Genomic DNA, 17,372 nt, shown 5'->3' with positions numbered 1-17,372 from the left:
TTTTAGCTATCTGAGCCCTGCTCTACACTAGGAGTTTAGGTCAAATTTAGCAGCATTAGATCGACTTAATCCTGTACCCATCCACACAATGAAGCCATTTTTGTTGACTTAAAGGGCTCTTAAAATCGATTCTTTTACTCCTCCCGACAAGGGGATTAGCACTGAAATCTACATCGCCTGGTCAAATTTGGGGTAGTGTGGACACAATTTGATGGTACTGGCCTCCAGGAGCTATCCCAGAGTGCTCCATTGTGACCGCTCTGGACAGCACTTTGAACTCAGATGCACTAGCCCAGTACACAAGAAAAGCACTAGGAACTTTTGAATTTCATTTCCTATTTGGCCAGTGTGGAGAACTTGGCAGCACAGGTGACCATGCAGTCCCCTCAGAATCATAAAGCCAATGTTTCTCTGCTCCCCCGTCATCTCCATCCCTGAGGTTATCACAGATTAGAAGGAGGTGGGGGGAACACTTGCAATGACCTGTTTTCTGAGCTCATGCAGTCCTCCTGCACTGATAGGGCACAGCTTAATGCATGGAGGCATTCAGTGGCAGAGGCCAGGAAAGAATTGCTGTTTGCAGTACCACATCTGCCATCAGCACCCAGGAGATGTACAGGGACAGTGAGCTGAGCAGGCTCCATGCTTGCCATGATATGGCAAGCATGGCCACAGGCTGAGGAGGACCCTGGCAGCCAGGACCCCAGCTGGCAGAAGCCAGCAGCCAGAGCCACAGGCAGACTCTGCCCACTGCTGGTCTGGGGCTCCATTCGTTGGCCCCGCTCAGCCCACTGCCTGCCTGGGGTTGCAATCATCCAGGCAGACAGCAGGCTGAGCAGGGTTGGCAGACAGGACCCTGGAAAAAAGGCATGAAAGAATTGTCTGCCATTGTTTTCACAGAGGGAGGGAGGCAGGGGGGCCTGATGACATATACCCAAAACCACCCCCAACAAAGCTTTTGCCCTATCAGGCATTGGGAGCTTAACCCAGAATTCCAATGGGCAGCAGAGACTGCAGGAACTGTGGGATACAGTGCACTGATCTGTAAGTTGATGCTAGCCAGGGTAGTGAGGATGCACTCTGCTGACTTAATGCACTTAGTGTGGACATACACAATCAACTGTGTAAAATCAAATTCTAAAAATCAACTTCTATAAAATTGACCTAATTTCATAGTGTAGACATACTGACAAAACTCTGTAGGTCAGGACCCCTTCCCTCAGAGTCCAACAAATGCACCTGAAGCAACAGGAAAAAGTAGTGTATGAGATGGGCAGGAAGAGGGGATGCCTTGACATGTTTGTCCCTCCTTTTTATAGTTTCAGTCCCCTCACTTGAAAAACATTTCCAGTTGGGCACAAGGAGATAACCAGTGGGGAACATCGTTGCTCACCTGTTTCCTTTCCTGCTTGACACTTTTATTGCTGAAATGCAAATTTAAGCACAACACACATTCCTTTATTTTAGGACAGACCTGTTCGCCAACATCTGCTTGGGTGAGCCATGGCATTTGGAACAGGTGTTAACATCATACAGAGAAATCTTTGCCATACATATTTTATGTAAAGTTATGTTGTATCAGCAAATTGAGTTTTCAAATGATTACCTTACCAGGTGTACTTTGCACAAAAATATTACAACAGGTATGAATACTAGGGTCTAGTCCATCACACTGACTCTCCAACATTCACCTGCAACACCTTAATATCCCCAGAATATCCGGCCCAGAGCTCCTTATATCAAGGGCCTGATCCAATAGGGGTTGAATGTGAGCAAGATAAAGGAAGTAATGGGTTAGGGAGGAACTGGGGGCTCTCCTATTCCTAAGGCACAGAAAAGCTCTTCAACCAGATGGCCAAAGAACTGCACTGATCCCACAGAACTTGATGCCAATCATCTTACTGATATCACTAAGATGGATTCAGTCTCATTTTTTTCACATTTCAATCAATTTTGAATGAAGTAAGCAGTAAATAGCCTTTTGTCAGAACTCTAGCTGACAAATGTAGCCCTGCTTGGTATCTGCTACCTCTGAAGGGATTGATGGTGGGAAATACCCACCAAAGCAACACTGTCACACCATTGCAAAGTGTAGGGCAGAGGACACTAAGAAAATACCTAAACAAATGACACTGAGAACATCCCTTAACACTAATTTCCCTGTAGAAGCAATAAATCCTCCTGGACTAGGTCCAGAAGCCCAAATGTACATTACATGTGGACCATATTGTAATATCCTTTCACAAAGTACACTCACTACCCAACTTCATCTTCTGTTAAATCCTTATTCTGAGCTACTTCAATGACCTTGAACAAGTCACTTGGCCTCTTTGTCTCCACTTCCCTATCTGTAAAATGGAAATTGCAAGCCTTTATCAATCTCAGGGATACTGAATCTTATTACTTCTAAAGAACACTGAATACAGGAAGCACTTAGAGCTAAGAAAACAGCAGTGAATGTAATATTCTTAAAGATCTTAATATCACTAGTCACTGTTTCTTCACTTGTTCCACTACAGTCTGGGCTCTCACAGTAGAAACTAAACCAAATGACATCCCTCTTGTAGGTCAACAGATAAAAGTAACTTGCCCATCCATAAAATGGGGATATGTTGAAGATTAAGTGATTTCATCCTTAGCTCCCAGGTCATACACAAGTACAAAGGATAACAGTTTCACTCCTCCAAGGAAGTTGCATGCTACAAATAAGACAAGCCTGCATAGCCTTAGACTCTTGAATTGTTCTGAGACTTCTAGTCATGTGAGGCTGGGAATTCTTACCCCAAGCAAGGACTTGCAGGACTAAGCCCATTCTCTGCATGTTTCCTTTCTAGACTATAATGTACTCCAGCGGAGCAAGAGTGGGTTTCTTCCAAGGAGACATTAGACTACTAACAGATGACATGAAAACCTTGAAGCCAACTATGTTTCCAGCAGTACCAAGATTGCTCAACAGGATCTATGACCAGGTACTCAAAGCTGCAGCTTTCCTAGATGAATTTACACAAAGGGGGATATGCACTTAAATCTGCTTCCAACAGTTGCAAATTCACACAACTTAGCACTCACTGGAAACTTGGCTTTAAATGTACTGACTACCCACAAGTTGGAGGCAGAGGCTCTGATTAGAGGAGTGAGCATTGTCTTTGCCCCAGAGGCTATAATGGGGGGGGCTTGGGGTCATGATTGTAGCTCCTAGATGCTTCAGTACTAGAAATACCTCATACTTCCCATGAAAATCAAATTAAATGTGGATCATCAACTAACACTCACAGCAGGAATGTCTGCTCTTAGTTAAAGCACAGACCCTGTTGGCAGTCTTTACTGTCATGGTGTACTATGCAGATTTCTGCACGGCCCAATCTCTACCACAAAGGCAGGCCCTCAAGGTCATGGCTGAGGTGTGACCACTGTACCAAGTGGCACCATTATATTTCCCAATGTCCATGCATCATCTAAATGGATGAAGATGGCACTGGACACTGAATCTAGCACCCTTCAAATTTTTAAAAATGTTTAATTTATCATGAGAGAACATGAGGGAAAATACCCTGGTGAGCTCATGAATAAACTCATTTAAACATTTCACCTGCAGATACAAAGTGCTGCACAGAATCCATTGAAACGGGTTCTGTTAAGCTTTGCTATAGCCAGAAAACTGGATGAAGTGAAGAAGGGCATTCTCCGAAATGACAGCATCTGGGACAAAATGATCTTTAAGAAAGTCCAGGTATGTCTCAAAGGCATAAATTCAGAAACAACATTCACAGTAACCACTCCAGGCCCAAATAAGGTGATAGATGAGCTGGTGGAGATAAGCAGAGCCTAGAACAGCATGGTAAGCCACATAAGGCTCCCATCTGCTGTAAGGCTGTTTACCTTGGATCAGAGCTGAAAGCAAGAGTCTGACATGAGCTGAAGAGCCAAGCTGTCTTGTAGCAGACTTAGAACATCTGTAGATCAGGCCCAGAATGGGAAACATGTAACACTGAGGTGAATTACACACAAGGACTTCTAAAAACACTACACTATTTTATAGCAATAGTTTAAACAATGCAGAAAAACTATTAGACTTGCAGTGATTGACTTCATTATACACACATGCATGAATGCAACTTTGAGTTGCTGTGTTCCAGTTGGATTGAAGTGTCCTGGGGGGGAGGAACACTCTGCACCTGTTTAGTCTGAAGGCAGAGTTGAGCTGAAACTGAACTTTCTGGAAGGTGGGACTTCTTCTCTCCTTATTAAATAGAATGACTTGTCCTTAAAATCTAGAAGTTTCCAGTCCTTGGTGACTGCTCCTTGTGGTGGTGTTAGTGTAAGGTACAGTACACTAGATACTCTTCTGGCATCTAAGAATAGCCTAGTTCTTTGTTCAGAGTGAGCAGCCCCTGGATCAACAACCAAATTGGGGCAATAGCAGCATGGGTAGGGGAGGGAAATGAGAGCTGGAAGCGAAAGCAGGTGGTGAAGGTAAAGATTTAATCCTTGAGTTATCACTGGCTGCCCATTTAAAATGGATAAATGACAAGCATTCCCCACCTCCAGCTTGGATTTTACTTGTAGCTACCTCAGGTGAGAGTGTAATTCTTGGCACTTTGAAAAGCACCCTGAGACCCTTGCCAAATTAGCTTGGGATGGGGAAGGGGAATGCTGATCGGACTTCTAAGCTAGACATGGCTGCCTTGAAGTAACTTCAAAAGGTAGCCTCCATGTTCTAGAGCCAAGTGGGACAGAAAAGTGATGTCTCAACTCTTCCTTTGAGAAGCTTGATGCTTGCACCACTGATGCCTGTTAGATAGGAAGACCTGTTGGAATGTCTTGTGATCCTCTGCCTTCAGTGAATGGCACACAAGCCTTAGTCCTCCATTTGCTGGAGCCATATTCAATTCTGTTCGAGAGGTGGTATCCTGCCTTTGGAGGGCTTATGTGGCATAGAAAATGACTAGCTGCTTGTGGCAATCCTCTCCATTAAGGAGAGGAGGAAGAAATCCAGAAAATGGGCATACCTTGAATGAAGTCACAGGTTCCCATACACAGCTTTAAAGTGAGATACCATTAAACATGCTGATTAGTCACACACCCTTGACTCGTATAGATGGATCAGGCTCTGCTTTGACTACTCTAATCATTTCTTGCAGGAGACCATGGGTGGGCAGGTGCGTATAATGGTAACAGCAGCTGCCCCCATATCTCCCTCTGTCCTGACACTTCTCAGAGGAGCATTGGGATGTCAGGTAAGCCACCTTCTCTGAGACTACTGTCAAATCAAGTCTGAGAAGTTAGCAGAACACTTTAGATGGCACTTTCACTGACAAGTGACACTGGCCCAGACTGAGTAGTGGGGGATGATTTTTGTATGAAGTATGGACTTCTCCACATGCTGAGAAGACAAACGCAATAGCATTCCACACTGCAGAATAGTCTTCATTAAAAGACCTCACATCTAGAACAGACTCTCCATCATTGACTCTGGATCACACTAACACTCTTCTCCCCTATCTATGTACCTGCATTTTTCTAGCTGGATCCAACATCATACAATCTTTAGAGTTCAGTGCTATATAGAATAAGGGCCTCTTCCTGAATGAGTGGAGGATGAGGTAGCTTGGAAGGCTGATGCTGTCAGGCACTTCATATAGTCAAATCCAAAGACTAACTCCCTATCATAAAAAGCTTAGTCCAAATAGAAAGCAAAGGAGAGTGGAGAGGAGCAGTGATTCAGATGACTGAATTTAAAGCATCTCATAATGCCACAATCCTATAAAGACTTGTTGGTTTTTTTTGTACATGTTCATCTCTGAAAATTAAGTTTGCAACCCCCCCACCCACGCTGTAGCATTAGTATAGAAGGGGGAGAACATGAACCTTTTGTGGCACACTGTTTTTAGTGGCTTGTAGTTCTTATCTCCAGAAGATGCTCCCTGCAATACAGCAGTCAATGTGCAGGGGAGTATAATGGGGTGCCAGGAGTCTTCTAGCAACTTGCCCTGTTGGCAAGTGTGTTCACTTTATGCAGGCTTCTCTGTGGCAGGAGTGCACCACTAGATCTATGCAGGATGTGGGTAGTGGGAATGGCTCTGGAGGGAACTGGGAAGGGACTCTGGACAGCTCAGGGAGGAAACAGATTTGTTACCTTTTTCTTGCCCATAGGAAGAGTTTGGATGGGATCTCTACTCAAATCTGCACTTGGACCATTAATAGGGAGGCCTGCACTAGGAATTCTGCATTTATGTCAAGGGACTGGATGTAGGCTCAATCTTCTAAATCTGACCATACAAAAAAAGTAGGCTATTGGATCTAGGTGGCTTTTACAATAGCTGTACATAATATTAATTTACTTCTATTCCATATAAAGGATGGATAGGCCAGAAGTGGCCAGACTTCATATTGCCATGTAAAGTGCACCTTGACACTCTACAGATGGGCACAACTCTTGTGTGACAGCACAAGGACTCCAGCACTAAAAGGGTATTTGTTTCCATCTTATCCAGATTTTTGAAGCCTATGGTCAGACAGAATGTGCAGCTGGCTGCACCTTCACTGTGCCTGGAGACTGTACAACAGGTATGGCTGAGATTGAAAGTCTTCTCTGAAGCTGCCAAAGGCAGATGGCCTCACTTCCATGGAAAGTGGTGGGCAACTAAATTGTCCTAGGAGCCTTTGAAAAGATCACCCTGCTAGACACAACTTAAATACTTTCAGCTTCTTGCTGCCCTGTAGTGTACACCACTTCTCAAACACCCGTTAGCACCAGTTAACCTTGCTTTCACTTTTCTATGAGGGCTGGCTAGCCTGAATAACATCTCTTCATGTGATGAACAGAACTTACTGACCAGGTGGCTTAATTGTATAGTTCTGTTGGGGGCAGAAGGATAGAAATGTGTTCTTTGGGCATATAAGGCTCTAAAGGACCAAAGCGCACGCACGTCTTCCTTGCTCACGCTTCTCCCAGAATCTCTTCAGTATCTCTTCTGAAACACAATTGGAGGTCCTACCAAACTCACAGCCATGAAAAAATGTCCCAAATGACACAATCTAGTCTCCCCTGCAAAATCTGGTCTTGTGTGCTTTTATCCTATACAGATTTCACAAGGGAGACCAGTGTTCCTCAAATTCAGGGGTTCTGTCCCAAAAGGGAGTTGTGGGGGGAGGGTTGCAAGGTTATTTTAGCAGGGTCACAATACTGCCACCCTGACTCTGGCCTTCAGAGCTAGGTGGCCAGAGCAGCAGCTGTTGACTGGGCACCCACCTCTGAAGGTAGCACCTTGCCAGCAGCAGCGCAGAAGTAAACTGTGGCAATACCATACTATACCATCCTTCCTTCTGCACTGCTGCTGGCAATGGCTCTACCGTCAGAGCTGGGTTCTCAGCCAGCAGCTGCCGTTCTCCAGCTGCCTAACTCTGAAGGCAGTGCTGCCACCAGCAGTACTGCAAACCCCCCCACCCCAACAATAACCTTGTGACCACCCCCACAACTCCTTTTTGGGTCAGGCCCCCTACAATTACAACACTGAAATTTCAGATTTAAATAGCTGAAACCATGGAATTCATGATTTTTAAAATCCTATGACCATGAATGTGGTGGGGCCCTAAACATAATCCAGGGAGGCACTGTTACGTGTTCAGGTGTTTTACACAACATATGGAATACTGAATCAACTTCCATTTTGTCTCTTCCTGGAGGAATGCAGAGCTGCTTTATTGTTGCTCATAATACCCAATATTTAGATTGGGTTAACTAAGCCTCAATACAACCCTTATTCAGGAAAAAGCTAGATCCAACTTGGATCACTTCATCACTGTGAATTGAAGCTACTAGGCAGAAATCCATTTACCAGCACACAGCAGCCAAGACTTAGGACAGGGGAAAATTTCAAATAGATGAGCAGGGGCAGGGCGGGAGGAGTTTACCCTAATTAGAAAAATGCCAGGACATGAGATGGAGGGAGCAAACTCACTTACACATGTCCTAGCATTTTAAACACTCAGTGGCAAGGACCAATGACTTGCATTTCAATAGATGCTATAGCTTCAGCATGAATAACCTGGCAGCTAAAATGCTCTTCACCTCTGATCAAGATCTGTTGGGTTTGTTCTTCCTGCAATGGTGAAGAAATCCCTAATCCAACCATTGCTTTCCTACCTTGTATAGTACACAGATTAGAAACTCCAAAGCAATATAGGGGGCCCTCAAAATCTCAATGCTTTGAATTCCAGACCCTCCAAGCAAAGTAGAAACTGACTTTAAATTGACACCCTCAAAATACCTTGAGGGTGCAAGGAAGTAACCTCTGGATTCTGCAAAAGGTTACAGACCTTACAAATCTGCCTAAATTTCTCCTGCAGGCCATGTTGGAGCCCCTCTACCCTGCAATATCATAAAACTAGAAGATGTGGCTGACATGAACTACTTCTCTTCCAATAATGAAGGAGAGGTAGGCAAACCTGTCTCTGGAGTGATTCTGTGTGGATTGGTGCAATGCTACATGTGATGACAAGTGCTCTTGTTTGTATGCTGTAGGTCTGCATTAAAGGACCAAATGTCTTCAAGGGTTACTTGAAGGATCCTGAGAAAACAGCTGAAGCTATTGACCAGGATGGCTGGCTTCACACTGGAGACATTGGGAAATGGATGCCAGTAAGTTGTCACTGGTTTAATTCCTGCTATAGGAGGAACACTTCCCTAGTTTGCAGAGGAATCTTTGGGAAGTGATTGTCCCTACTAAACTTGTAGTGAAGGCAAAAAGTATTGGACTGTCATAGGCTACATAATCCCAAATTGTTAAAGATAGGCCTAAGCATCTTTCTTTTGGATATGAACTCCAGTTAACTCTATTTAGTTAATCTGGGGGTTTTGCTTGGCATACTACAAAGATAATCTAGACATAGAACTGGTGTTTGGAGTTGGAGTCTGAGTCTTGATTCTAACTTAGATGTCAGAGTGTAGAGTCCATCTAAGGACCACTTCTCACCACTATGCTTGGCACAATATGTGGTTAAATAAAGAGGCCAGTAATTGTTAAAGTTGCTGGGGTGAGGGTGGAGTGCCCAAGACCAATTAGCTCGGATAAGGGAGACTTCAAATAACACCTGTCAGGCCAGTAATTTAACTCAAGAACATGCCATTGCTTTCACAATGATCAGGCAAGGTGAGATCTTTGTATTAAGAGAATAAAGGTGCTGCCTAATCATGTCCTGAGATAATTACAAGAATAACTGAGGGGTTGGGGCTACAGAGAAACTGATTAACTTAACCAATTAGTACCTCTCAACTTCTCTGTGGGGTTGTGAAGATGCAGCTGTCTGAGACAAGCTGCATGATTCCATGCAACAAAAATGAAACCCATTACAGAAGGGAGTAGGTCTTCTTTTTAGAAGCAAGCTTTAATTTGGGGGAGAAGGAAGACTCTAAATACTAGGAAATACCCTAACATTAAAACATTACTGTAGAATGGAACTCTGAAGATCATTGACAGAAAGAAGAACATCTTTAAGCTAGCACAAGGAGAGTACATTGCACCAGAGAAGATTGAAAACATCTACATCAGAAGTGCTCCTGTAGCCCAAGTTTTTGTACATGGGGACAGTTTAAAGGTAAACTGCTTCTTTCCTGAGTGCTATACTCCCTAAATAGGAAATGAGTGCTCAGCCTTGAAAAATCAGGCCTTTTGAAGCATTACCTTGAGTACTTCAGACCCATCAATTGCTCTGAAGCTCATTCTGTGTACAAGCTGCAGCTTCCCCTCAAGAGCCTCTGGGTTTAGTATGTGGGTATAGCTGGCCTGTGATATACAGGAGGTCAGATTACTGGTGGACCCTTTTGGCTAAACAGGCTGTCTCTTGCTAGCCCTCCCTATTAGAGGGCAGGAATCTTCTCTTCAGCAGTGTTTGTCAGGATGCTGTCCCACAATTTTTGTGATCTCTAAGTAGGCTGGGAGGTGATGAGAAGTGTGGGTTTTGAGTGATCAGAAGTTGCCTGAATATCACAGTAGTTGATAAAATTCCCATGTACTTCAATGGGAGCATTTAGACAAATGGTGAAACATCTTAAAAACCAGAGGGCAATCATCAAACTCTTAAGAAATAAGTGCCCAGAGCATAGGATGGATGGCTATAGACTCTAATTTGAAGCCGCCATTAAACTGTAGCTCATACTTAGAGTTTTGCATAATGTAAATAAGCTCTAACAGTAAGTAGTTGGTGTATATGTAACTCACCCTAGCCAGAGAACTCAGGCAATTGTATTATAGACTTAGACTTTAAGGCCAGAAGGGACCATCATGATCATCTAGTCAAACCTCCTGCACATCACAGGCCACCATTTCACCCACTCCTGCAATAAGGCCATAACCCAGGCTGAGTTACTGAAGTTTCCAAATCATGATTAAAGACTTCAAGTTACAGAGAATCTACCACTTACTCTGGTTAAAACCAGCCCATGCTGCAGAGGAAGGCCCCAAAAAACCAAACCCTGAGGGTTTCCATCAGTCTGACCTCAAAAGTTCTTCCTAACACCAAACGGGGTAATCAGTTATGCCCTGAGCATGTGGGCAAGACTTTTCCAGGTGTCTGGCAATGAATTATCTGCAGTAATTGCAACTGTTTAAAAAAAAAACTGATCTTAACTAGGCACTTCCTCTGATCCATGATGCATGTCTTCTTAGAAGGGAATCTGTCCATATCGGTGAGAGGCAAAGTGAGAACCCTATAGTTCTGCAAAGTCTCTTTGGGTTGATTCTAGGTAGGACTCCTGTACAGAGTCCAACAGCTTAATGCAATCCTGGTCAACATTTAACTTTTGACACTTTCACATCATACATCTTGTTCCAAATGTGACTCTTTTTCCAGTCTTCTCTAGTGGGTGTAGTGGTTCCTGACCATGAAGTACTTGCAAAATTTGCAGCAAAACTTGGAATAAAAGGTTCATCTGAAGAAATTTACAAAAATTCAGTAAGTGACTCTTTATCTTAAGATTGTGTCTTCTGCAGCACAAGTATAATGCACCCAGAAGACAACAGTCCTGCAGAAACTACTTTAAGGTGGACTTAAGATTTTTCTTTAGTGTCTTTAGAGTTCTATAATTTAAGCTTCCATTTAAAATACTAGTTGCTAGTCTCAACCATTTGAGTGTCCCGGAGCAAGCACTGGGTTGAGGTGGCAAGCCCTGAGTTCTAATCTTAACACTGCCATTGCCACAGGGGCTTAGGAAGAGTAAGGCAGTGTAATGACTTTCAATCTGGCAAATGAGGATAATGCTCTACTGGCCTTCCTAGGGATGTGGCTGATGTTTATAGGGCTCTGAACACAGCACTGAGTGGTAAGTATCCAACACCTCTAAGCATAACTTCACAAGAGGCCCGCTACCCCACCAAGAATTTAGAAAGGGAGGTAGCTTTAAACTTCTGCTTGCTGTGTTGTGTGAGGTCTGTTTTTCAACTTGGTGTATTCTAGGTATTGAAAAAAGCTATTTTAGAAGACATGGTCAAAGTAGGAAGAGAAGCTGGCCTTAAGTCCTTTGAACAAGTGAGTATTTATGAACTTTCTGTTAACAGGCATTAGCACAGGCAAACAGTGGCTGCCAAAGGCCTGGGAAGTATGCATTGCTGTAGCTTATACTAGTCCTGAACCTCCTTAGTAAAGAACCTATCCAAATGGAAATTCAGTGGCTTTTCAAAAAGAAAATAAGTACTTGTCACCTTAGACTAACAAATTTATTGAAGCATAAGCTTTCGTGAGCTACAGCTCACTTCATCAGCTGCATTCAGTGGAAAATACAGTGGGGAGACTTATATACATAGAACTAACATGGCTGCTACTCTGAAACCTGTCAGTGGCTCTTCAGTTTATCATGGTACTGATGATCCCCTCAAATGCTGATCAACTAGCTGTCAGTGATGTGCTAGAAAGTGTAAATGTCTGTCTTTCTACACTCAGGTAAAAGACATCTACATTCATCCAAAGATGTTCACTATTGAACAGGGACTCCTGACTCCAACCCTGAAGGCGAAGAGAACAGAACTCTCTAAATACTTTCAGACTCAACTTGAAGCCCTCTATGCGAATATGCAGGAATAATAGGGTGGCATATCTAAACACCTTGAAATTTCTGTGCATACCAAAGCACTCCCCAGGACAGTAAGTCACCTGCTGAGAAAGATTTGAATAGAGGAGCAAGAGGAATCTTAACAGGAAGATGATACGTTTATACTTGCCAATTTTATGCCATGGCTTGGACTTCATCATAATGATGACCGTAAGCTATTGTGTTCCAGTTTCCTCATCTCTGGAATAGGCACAAGACTCCAAGTAAGGTGGAAGCTCTTGCTTTCAGACTGAAGCACGCTGATCTCTAAAATGTGCTTATGAAGCAAATGGGCAGGTTCTACTAAGCTTCATTCTGTGTCAAAAAGTGGTGGTCACACTCCATGCCCTCCACTTATTAAACTGAAATTGTCATTGGCTGGAAGACTGACCTTCGTTCATAGTTCCTCCAGCACTTTCTTAAGCCTGAAATTATTCATATTCTGCTTCAGCTGCCTTCTGGTAACCACTGCTAATGTGAAGCAATAAATTTTAATTGCACATTCAAAAAACTATCCTGTAGGAGTGATCATTTCTGCAGTGTGTACTTGCCAAAATTCAGTCACTCAGACCACAGTGGTAGAATGTCTTTGCAGAATGCTTTGTTACACAGACATCTTAGCTCACATTATAGCTGACCTACTGGCTTCATGCTTGCATGCATACCACTGGGCTACAGGACAAACATGGGGTGATAAAAACTGAGACCTCTCTCCATCTGATAAGTTGAGTGAAGCTGTTTTCTGTTGTCCTTGCATATGGAATACTGAGTCAGTCCAATGTTAGTGCTGGAGATTCCAGCAGGAAGCTGTAGCCTTCAGGTAAGGCCACAAGAAGTGTCCTTTCAAAGCTCTCCAACTTAAAACTTAATCATAACATGAGGTAATATTAAGACAACTGTATGACTAAATCTGTCAAATTGTCTCCTAACCTACCAGGATAGGTTAAATAGGAAGAGAAGTGTGCAACATGAGAATTTTATTTTTCTAGTAGCTATCAGGTGAGAAGTGCCTCTCACTATTGTGCCCTTCTCTTCCATTATGATAATGGGAAGCAGCTGATCACAGATGGCGGGTGGGTGGGGCTGAGACAGCTAAGCAGAGATTTCTATAGAAGTCCCTCCCCACATAAAGCAAACACTCTGTAAAACAAGGAATTGGGGAACCTATCCAGTAGCCCCTTCCTTCCAAAAGGATGCTTCTGCAGAGGGAATGTAAACTTCATTTGTAAATCTTCCTGAGAAGGCTGAGACCAGGTCTACACTGGTATAACTACATTGCTCAAGGGTGTGAAATGTCCACACCTCTGACAGTTACACCAACCTAAGCCCCAGTATAGACAGTGCTATGTCAACATAGCTACTACCTCTTGTGGCAGTAGATTAGCTACACCTATGGGAAAGCTCTTCTATCCACATAGCACTTTAGTGATGATGCTACTATGGTAGTGCAGCTGTGTTGGTGCAGTGTTTAAATGTAGACCTGCCCTTACACTTTCCCAGTGCCCCAAGGGATTTCTGGGAATGGTTTCCTAGATGCCTACCCTACCAACTGTGGCAAAAATTAATCTTACCTGTAGTAAGCTGACACCAAGGGCCTTGGCTCTTTGGATGTATTGACATGAACTGGGCACAACTGGGGTGCATGGTCAATATGTATGCTCTCCTTTAGCATGAAAGGCATACCTGTTCATGCCACAACCTTCCAAAGGGGGTGCTAATGGTTAAACCAACAAAAGGATGGGCAACAACTTCCTGGGAATCATGGAACAGCTTCTAGAATTGGAATCTCCTTATTCCCAGCTTTTTTCCCCAAAAGAGACACCTCTCCACATTCTTTCAGAGGTGGTAGTGGCTAGTCTATATTGCAATAAACCTTCAGCAGTGAGTTTCAGAACCCAGGTCAACTGACTTAGGCTTATAGTTTATAGGGCTAAAAGTAGTAGTGAGGACAATCCAGGCTTGAGCCCAGGCCTGGACTCTGATTTCCCCCCACACTGGATTTCAAAGCAGGGGCTCCCTCCCAAGACAATGTCCACACTGCTGCTTTTAGCCACATAGCATAATCCCAGCTCTGAGCTGCACTACCATGTGGCTTTTTTTATAGGGGTATAGATGTACCCTAGAAGTCAAGCCAGTTTTGTCAAACACTCTGATTTAACCTAGACCCCTGATCAGGTGGTGAGTCTGATATGCCTGCTTAAAGGATACTGTTAAGGTTGCCACACTTCCATGGTGCTTGGTTGTCACTTACTGTCCCAGAGAAGCTCTAGTGTAGTTGAGATCACCAGGACTTTGCGGTGCTGGGGTTGTATGACAGTAACATCTAAAGATGGGCCCACTAGTGCTGCATAGTGGACAACTAAGTAGTCCCTGCCCTAAACACTTGCTGTTTTTTCTCCACCCCAGAAACATAACTTGCTCAATGAACTTCAGGGTGAGCTCTACCTCGATACCAGAATGCATTAGAGGCTAAGTACAGCTCATCATGGATTTTTCTGAACTTACACTAAGCAGCCTGGTTGCTGAAAGTGTTCCAGGTCTGGATGAGAGTCCCTGCTTCAAGAGTTCTGCTGGCTTCTGTATGTGCTGCCAAGTCTAAGTGCCTTCTGTACCAGAAGAGGATTGCCACTCTGTTTATATTAAACAGTCTTGAAAAATGACTAGTTCTTTGCCCAGGATGCTATTTGTTGTTATGCAGAAGATTTGACCTACTTATCCCTTCCAAAAGCAGGGAGTGACACTCATGCCTAGGGCCCCCCCAAATTCAGTCTGTTTTGGTCATAAGATTTTAAAAATGAAATTTGATGTCAGCTCTTTAAATCAGGGATTTCAGTGTTATAATTGTAGAGGTCCTGACCCACAAAGGAGCTGTGGGGGCAGTTACAAGGTTATTGTAGGGATTGTAGTACTGCTCCATTTACTTTGGTGGTGCTGCTGCTGGAGACAGCATTGCCTTCAGAGCTGGAGAGGAGCAGGTGATTGCCACAAGCCCAGTCTGAAAGCAGAGCCACCACTATCACCAGCATTGCAGAAGTGAGGATGGCATAGTATGGGCACTTAGCCAACAGCCACTGCTCTCTGGCTGCCCAGCTTTGAATAATGCAACTCCCTTTTGGGTCAGGATCACCAATTCTGAGAAACAATGGTTTCTCCCCACCACCCCCATTAAATCTATACAGTATAGGGTAAAAGCACATAAGACTAGATTTCAGTCCATGAGGTTTTTCATGGCTGTGAATTTGGCAGGGCCCTATTCATGCCTCAGGCACAAGCCTTATGTACCATGAGGTAGACTTTTCCAGAACAGAATTGCCTTCATGTTGCTTTCTGTCCCTTTGAAGTAGCCAGTATTGGCCACTGCCTGGCAGGACACTAGATTCCATAGACCACTGGTCCAATCCCACTGAGCCATGTTCGTGGTGTGATTTCTTCCCCCCCAACACCACTGGGAGCTGTTGAAGTGAACTAAAACAGCTACTCAATTTTGGAACCTTTTTATTTTCAAAATATTATTCTTTCCCTGTGAGTCTCCCTTACAAGTATGTAAGGGTCAAGAGGTGAGAACTGCTTTAGCTTTCAGTATATTCCTACTGACAACCCAGAAAGGGATACAAAGATCTGAGAATTATTTAACTTTGCATTCCATCAGGTGCATGGTTCTATCTTCTCCGAAGGCATAGCTTGAAACCCACACAGGAGCTGAAGCAGTGAGGGTTGGTTGGCTCTGAACAGGCAGCCTGCAACGCTAACCCTTCCTCAAATAAGAGTTAGCAATTGTAATGTTAACAGAACTACTTGTGGGTTTACTTTGAACTGTTTGCACAAAAATCTCCTGATTGTTCTTTGCAGTTCTAATTCTCAGGGTTCACACTGTCTTGCATTTCTAGTAAATGGGGGAAGGTGGGTATTAACTCACATGTGGCTTCTTCAAAGATGCCTGACACACACTACCAAAACATATTCTATCCTGTACTCTGCAGGAATGCCAATGGGAAGTTAGGATACTGCAGCAAGTTGCTTCCATCTTAAAACAAGTTTTATCTAAGCAGGGAAAAAAACAAGCAAGTTGTTCCTACTGCCTATAAGGTCAAATTCTCTTCCTTCCTTCCATAGAACTCTTAACCTACTCCAAGAGTAGGTAACACTGAGATGAAGTTATGACCTGACTCTCTAGGAGTAGGTCATTGCAAAGGAAAAATACATAGTTGTAGTTACTATTTAACATCCCTTCAGTAAAGAAATTCATACTTGAAAACCAACCATGTTTTATGGTTTTTAAAGTCTTATTAGGATTTAGAGGATGGGTATCCTGTATGCATAGTTTCCTTTGGTGAAACTTGGACTGCCTACTCAGTTTTCATTTAAACAAATTCCTGGCCCTTAGAGTTGTACAGACCTTCATAAAAGGAACATTGAGTAAATGTAGGGAACTCTCTCTATAGGCAGAGATTTGAACAGTCCATTCAACTGACAAGTTCATAGCCTCCACAGATCCACCCCCACAATGCTACAAAACTGAGCATCTTTTGATGCAATGAGACACTTTAGCCAAGACCTGCTGCTTCTCTAGGCAAAATTAACTGCATTCTTCCTGCATTAGTCCATGGAATCCTGTTTCTAGCTAGAGCCTAGGGCAGCTAGGAATGCAGGCTAGCTAAATGGGCTCAGAAAAAGACATTCAAGTGAGTCACTGCAACCAGCTACAACCATCTCAATTCTCTACTAACCATGAAAGAAGTCTCTGAGCTAGGGTGCCTGGCAAACATTGCAGAAATTAAGGCCCATCAAGCAGTTTGGCTCATGCCACTACACACCCTTATGTATAGTGTCATCAGAACCCCTCAAATGGTTGAAATCATTAAAGTAAAACCTAGCCAGAGTCAAAGGTGGGGAGGGTATATCACAGTAGTAGACAAGTATAGGAGTGCTCTTAAATTTGTTTCTATTATATAGTGGCCTGGCTGTCTACATATAGCTTTAACTCAGTGCTTCCTAACAGAGGACTATTGGGGATGATCCCAGAAGGAGAAGATGGTTCAAACTGGTCTGAACTGCTTCTACTTAAGGGACTCAAGGGGGTCTAAAGACACTCTCTCAGCTCTCACCCCCTGCCACTGATTTGACCAACAGCTCCCAGAACAGCCTCTAGGAGAACAAAAAACCCTTGCTGGCTTTAAAAGGATTCCCACTGGGTACAAAGGAGAACTCAGACAGTGGAATTTGGAGGTGTGTTAAGTAGCTAAGCCTACCTAGGCTATCATTATGGATTGTTAACACTTTAAAACAT

At 43.5% G+C, this 17,372-nt stretch overlaps 1 protein-coding gene across 3 annotated transcripts in view; it reads left to right on the top strand.

Moving 5' to 3' along the window:
• ACSL5 (acyl-CoA synthetase long chain family member 5) overlaps positions 1-14,512 on the top strand; it is a 43,485-nt gene extending 28,973 nt beyond the window's left edge. For 2 of the 3 annotated variants that reach the window (XM_073354974.1, XM_073354975.1), the window contains exons 12-21: positions 2,835-2,969; positions 3,596-3,730; positions 5,142-5,237; positions 6,495-6,567; positions 8,350-8,438; positions 8,525-8,641; positions 9,454-9,597; positions 10,852-10,953; positions 11,455-11,526; positions 11,938-12,581. In XM_073354974.1, coding sequence (XP_073211075.1) covers positions 2,835-2,969; positions 3,596-3,730; positions 5,142-5,237; positions 6,495-6,567; positions 8,350-8,438; positions 8,525-8,641; positions 9,454-9,597; positions 10,852-10,953; positions 11,455-11,526; positions 11,938-12,078 — 1,104 coding nt within the window. In that variant the 3' untranslated portion in view covers positions 12,079-12,581. Of the gene's footprint in view, positions 1-2,834; positions 2,970-3,595; positions 3,731-5,141; positions 5,238-6,494; positions 6,568-8,349; positions 8,439-8,524; positions 8,642-9,453; positions 9,598-10,851; positions 10,954-11,454; positions 11,527-11,937; positions 12,582-14,491 lie in introns of those variants that run through there. The other variant, XR_012160144.1, reaches the window with a different exon arrangement.
• Positions 14,513-17,372: the final 2,860 nt, after the last annotated feature.

Source organism: Lepidochelys kempii, chromosome 7 (assembly GCF_965140265.1).
Source record: "Lepidochelys kempii isolate rLepKem1 chromosome 7, rLepKem1.hap2, whole genome shotgun sequence".
In the NCBI taxonomy this organism is placed as follows: Eukaryota; Metazoa; Chordata; order Testudines; family Cheloniidae; genus Lepidochelys; species Lepidochelys kempii.
This window is presented reverse-complemented; position numbering and strand designations above follow the sequence as displayed.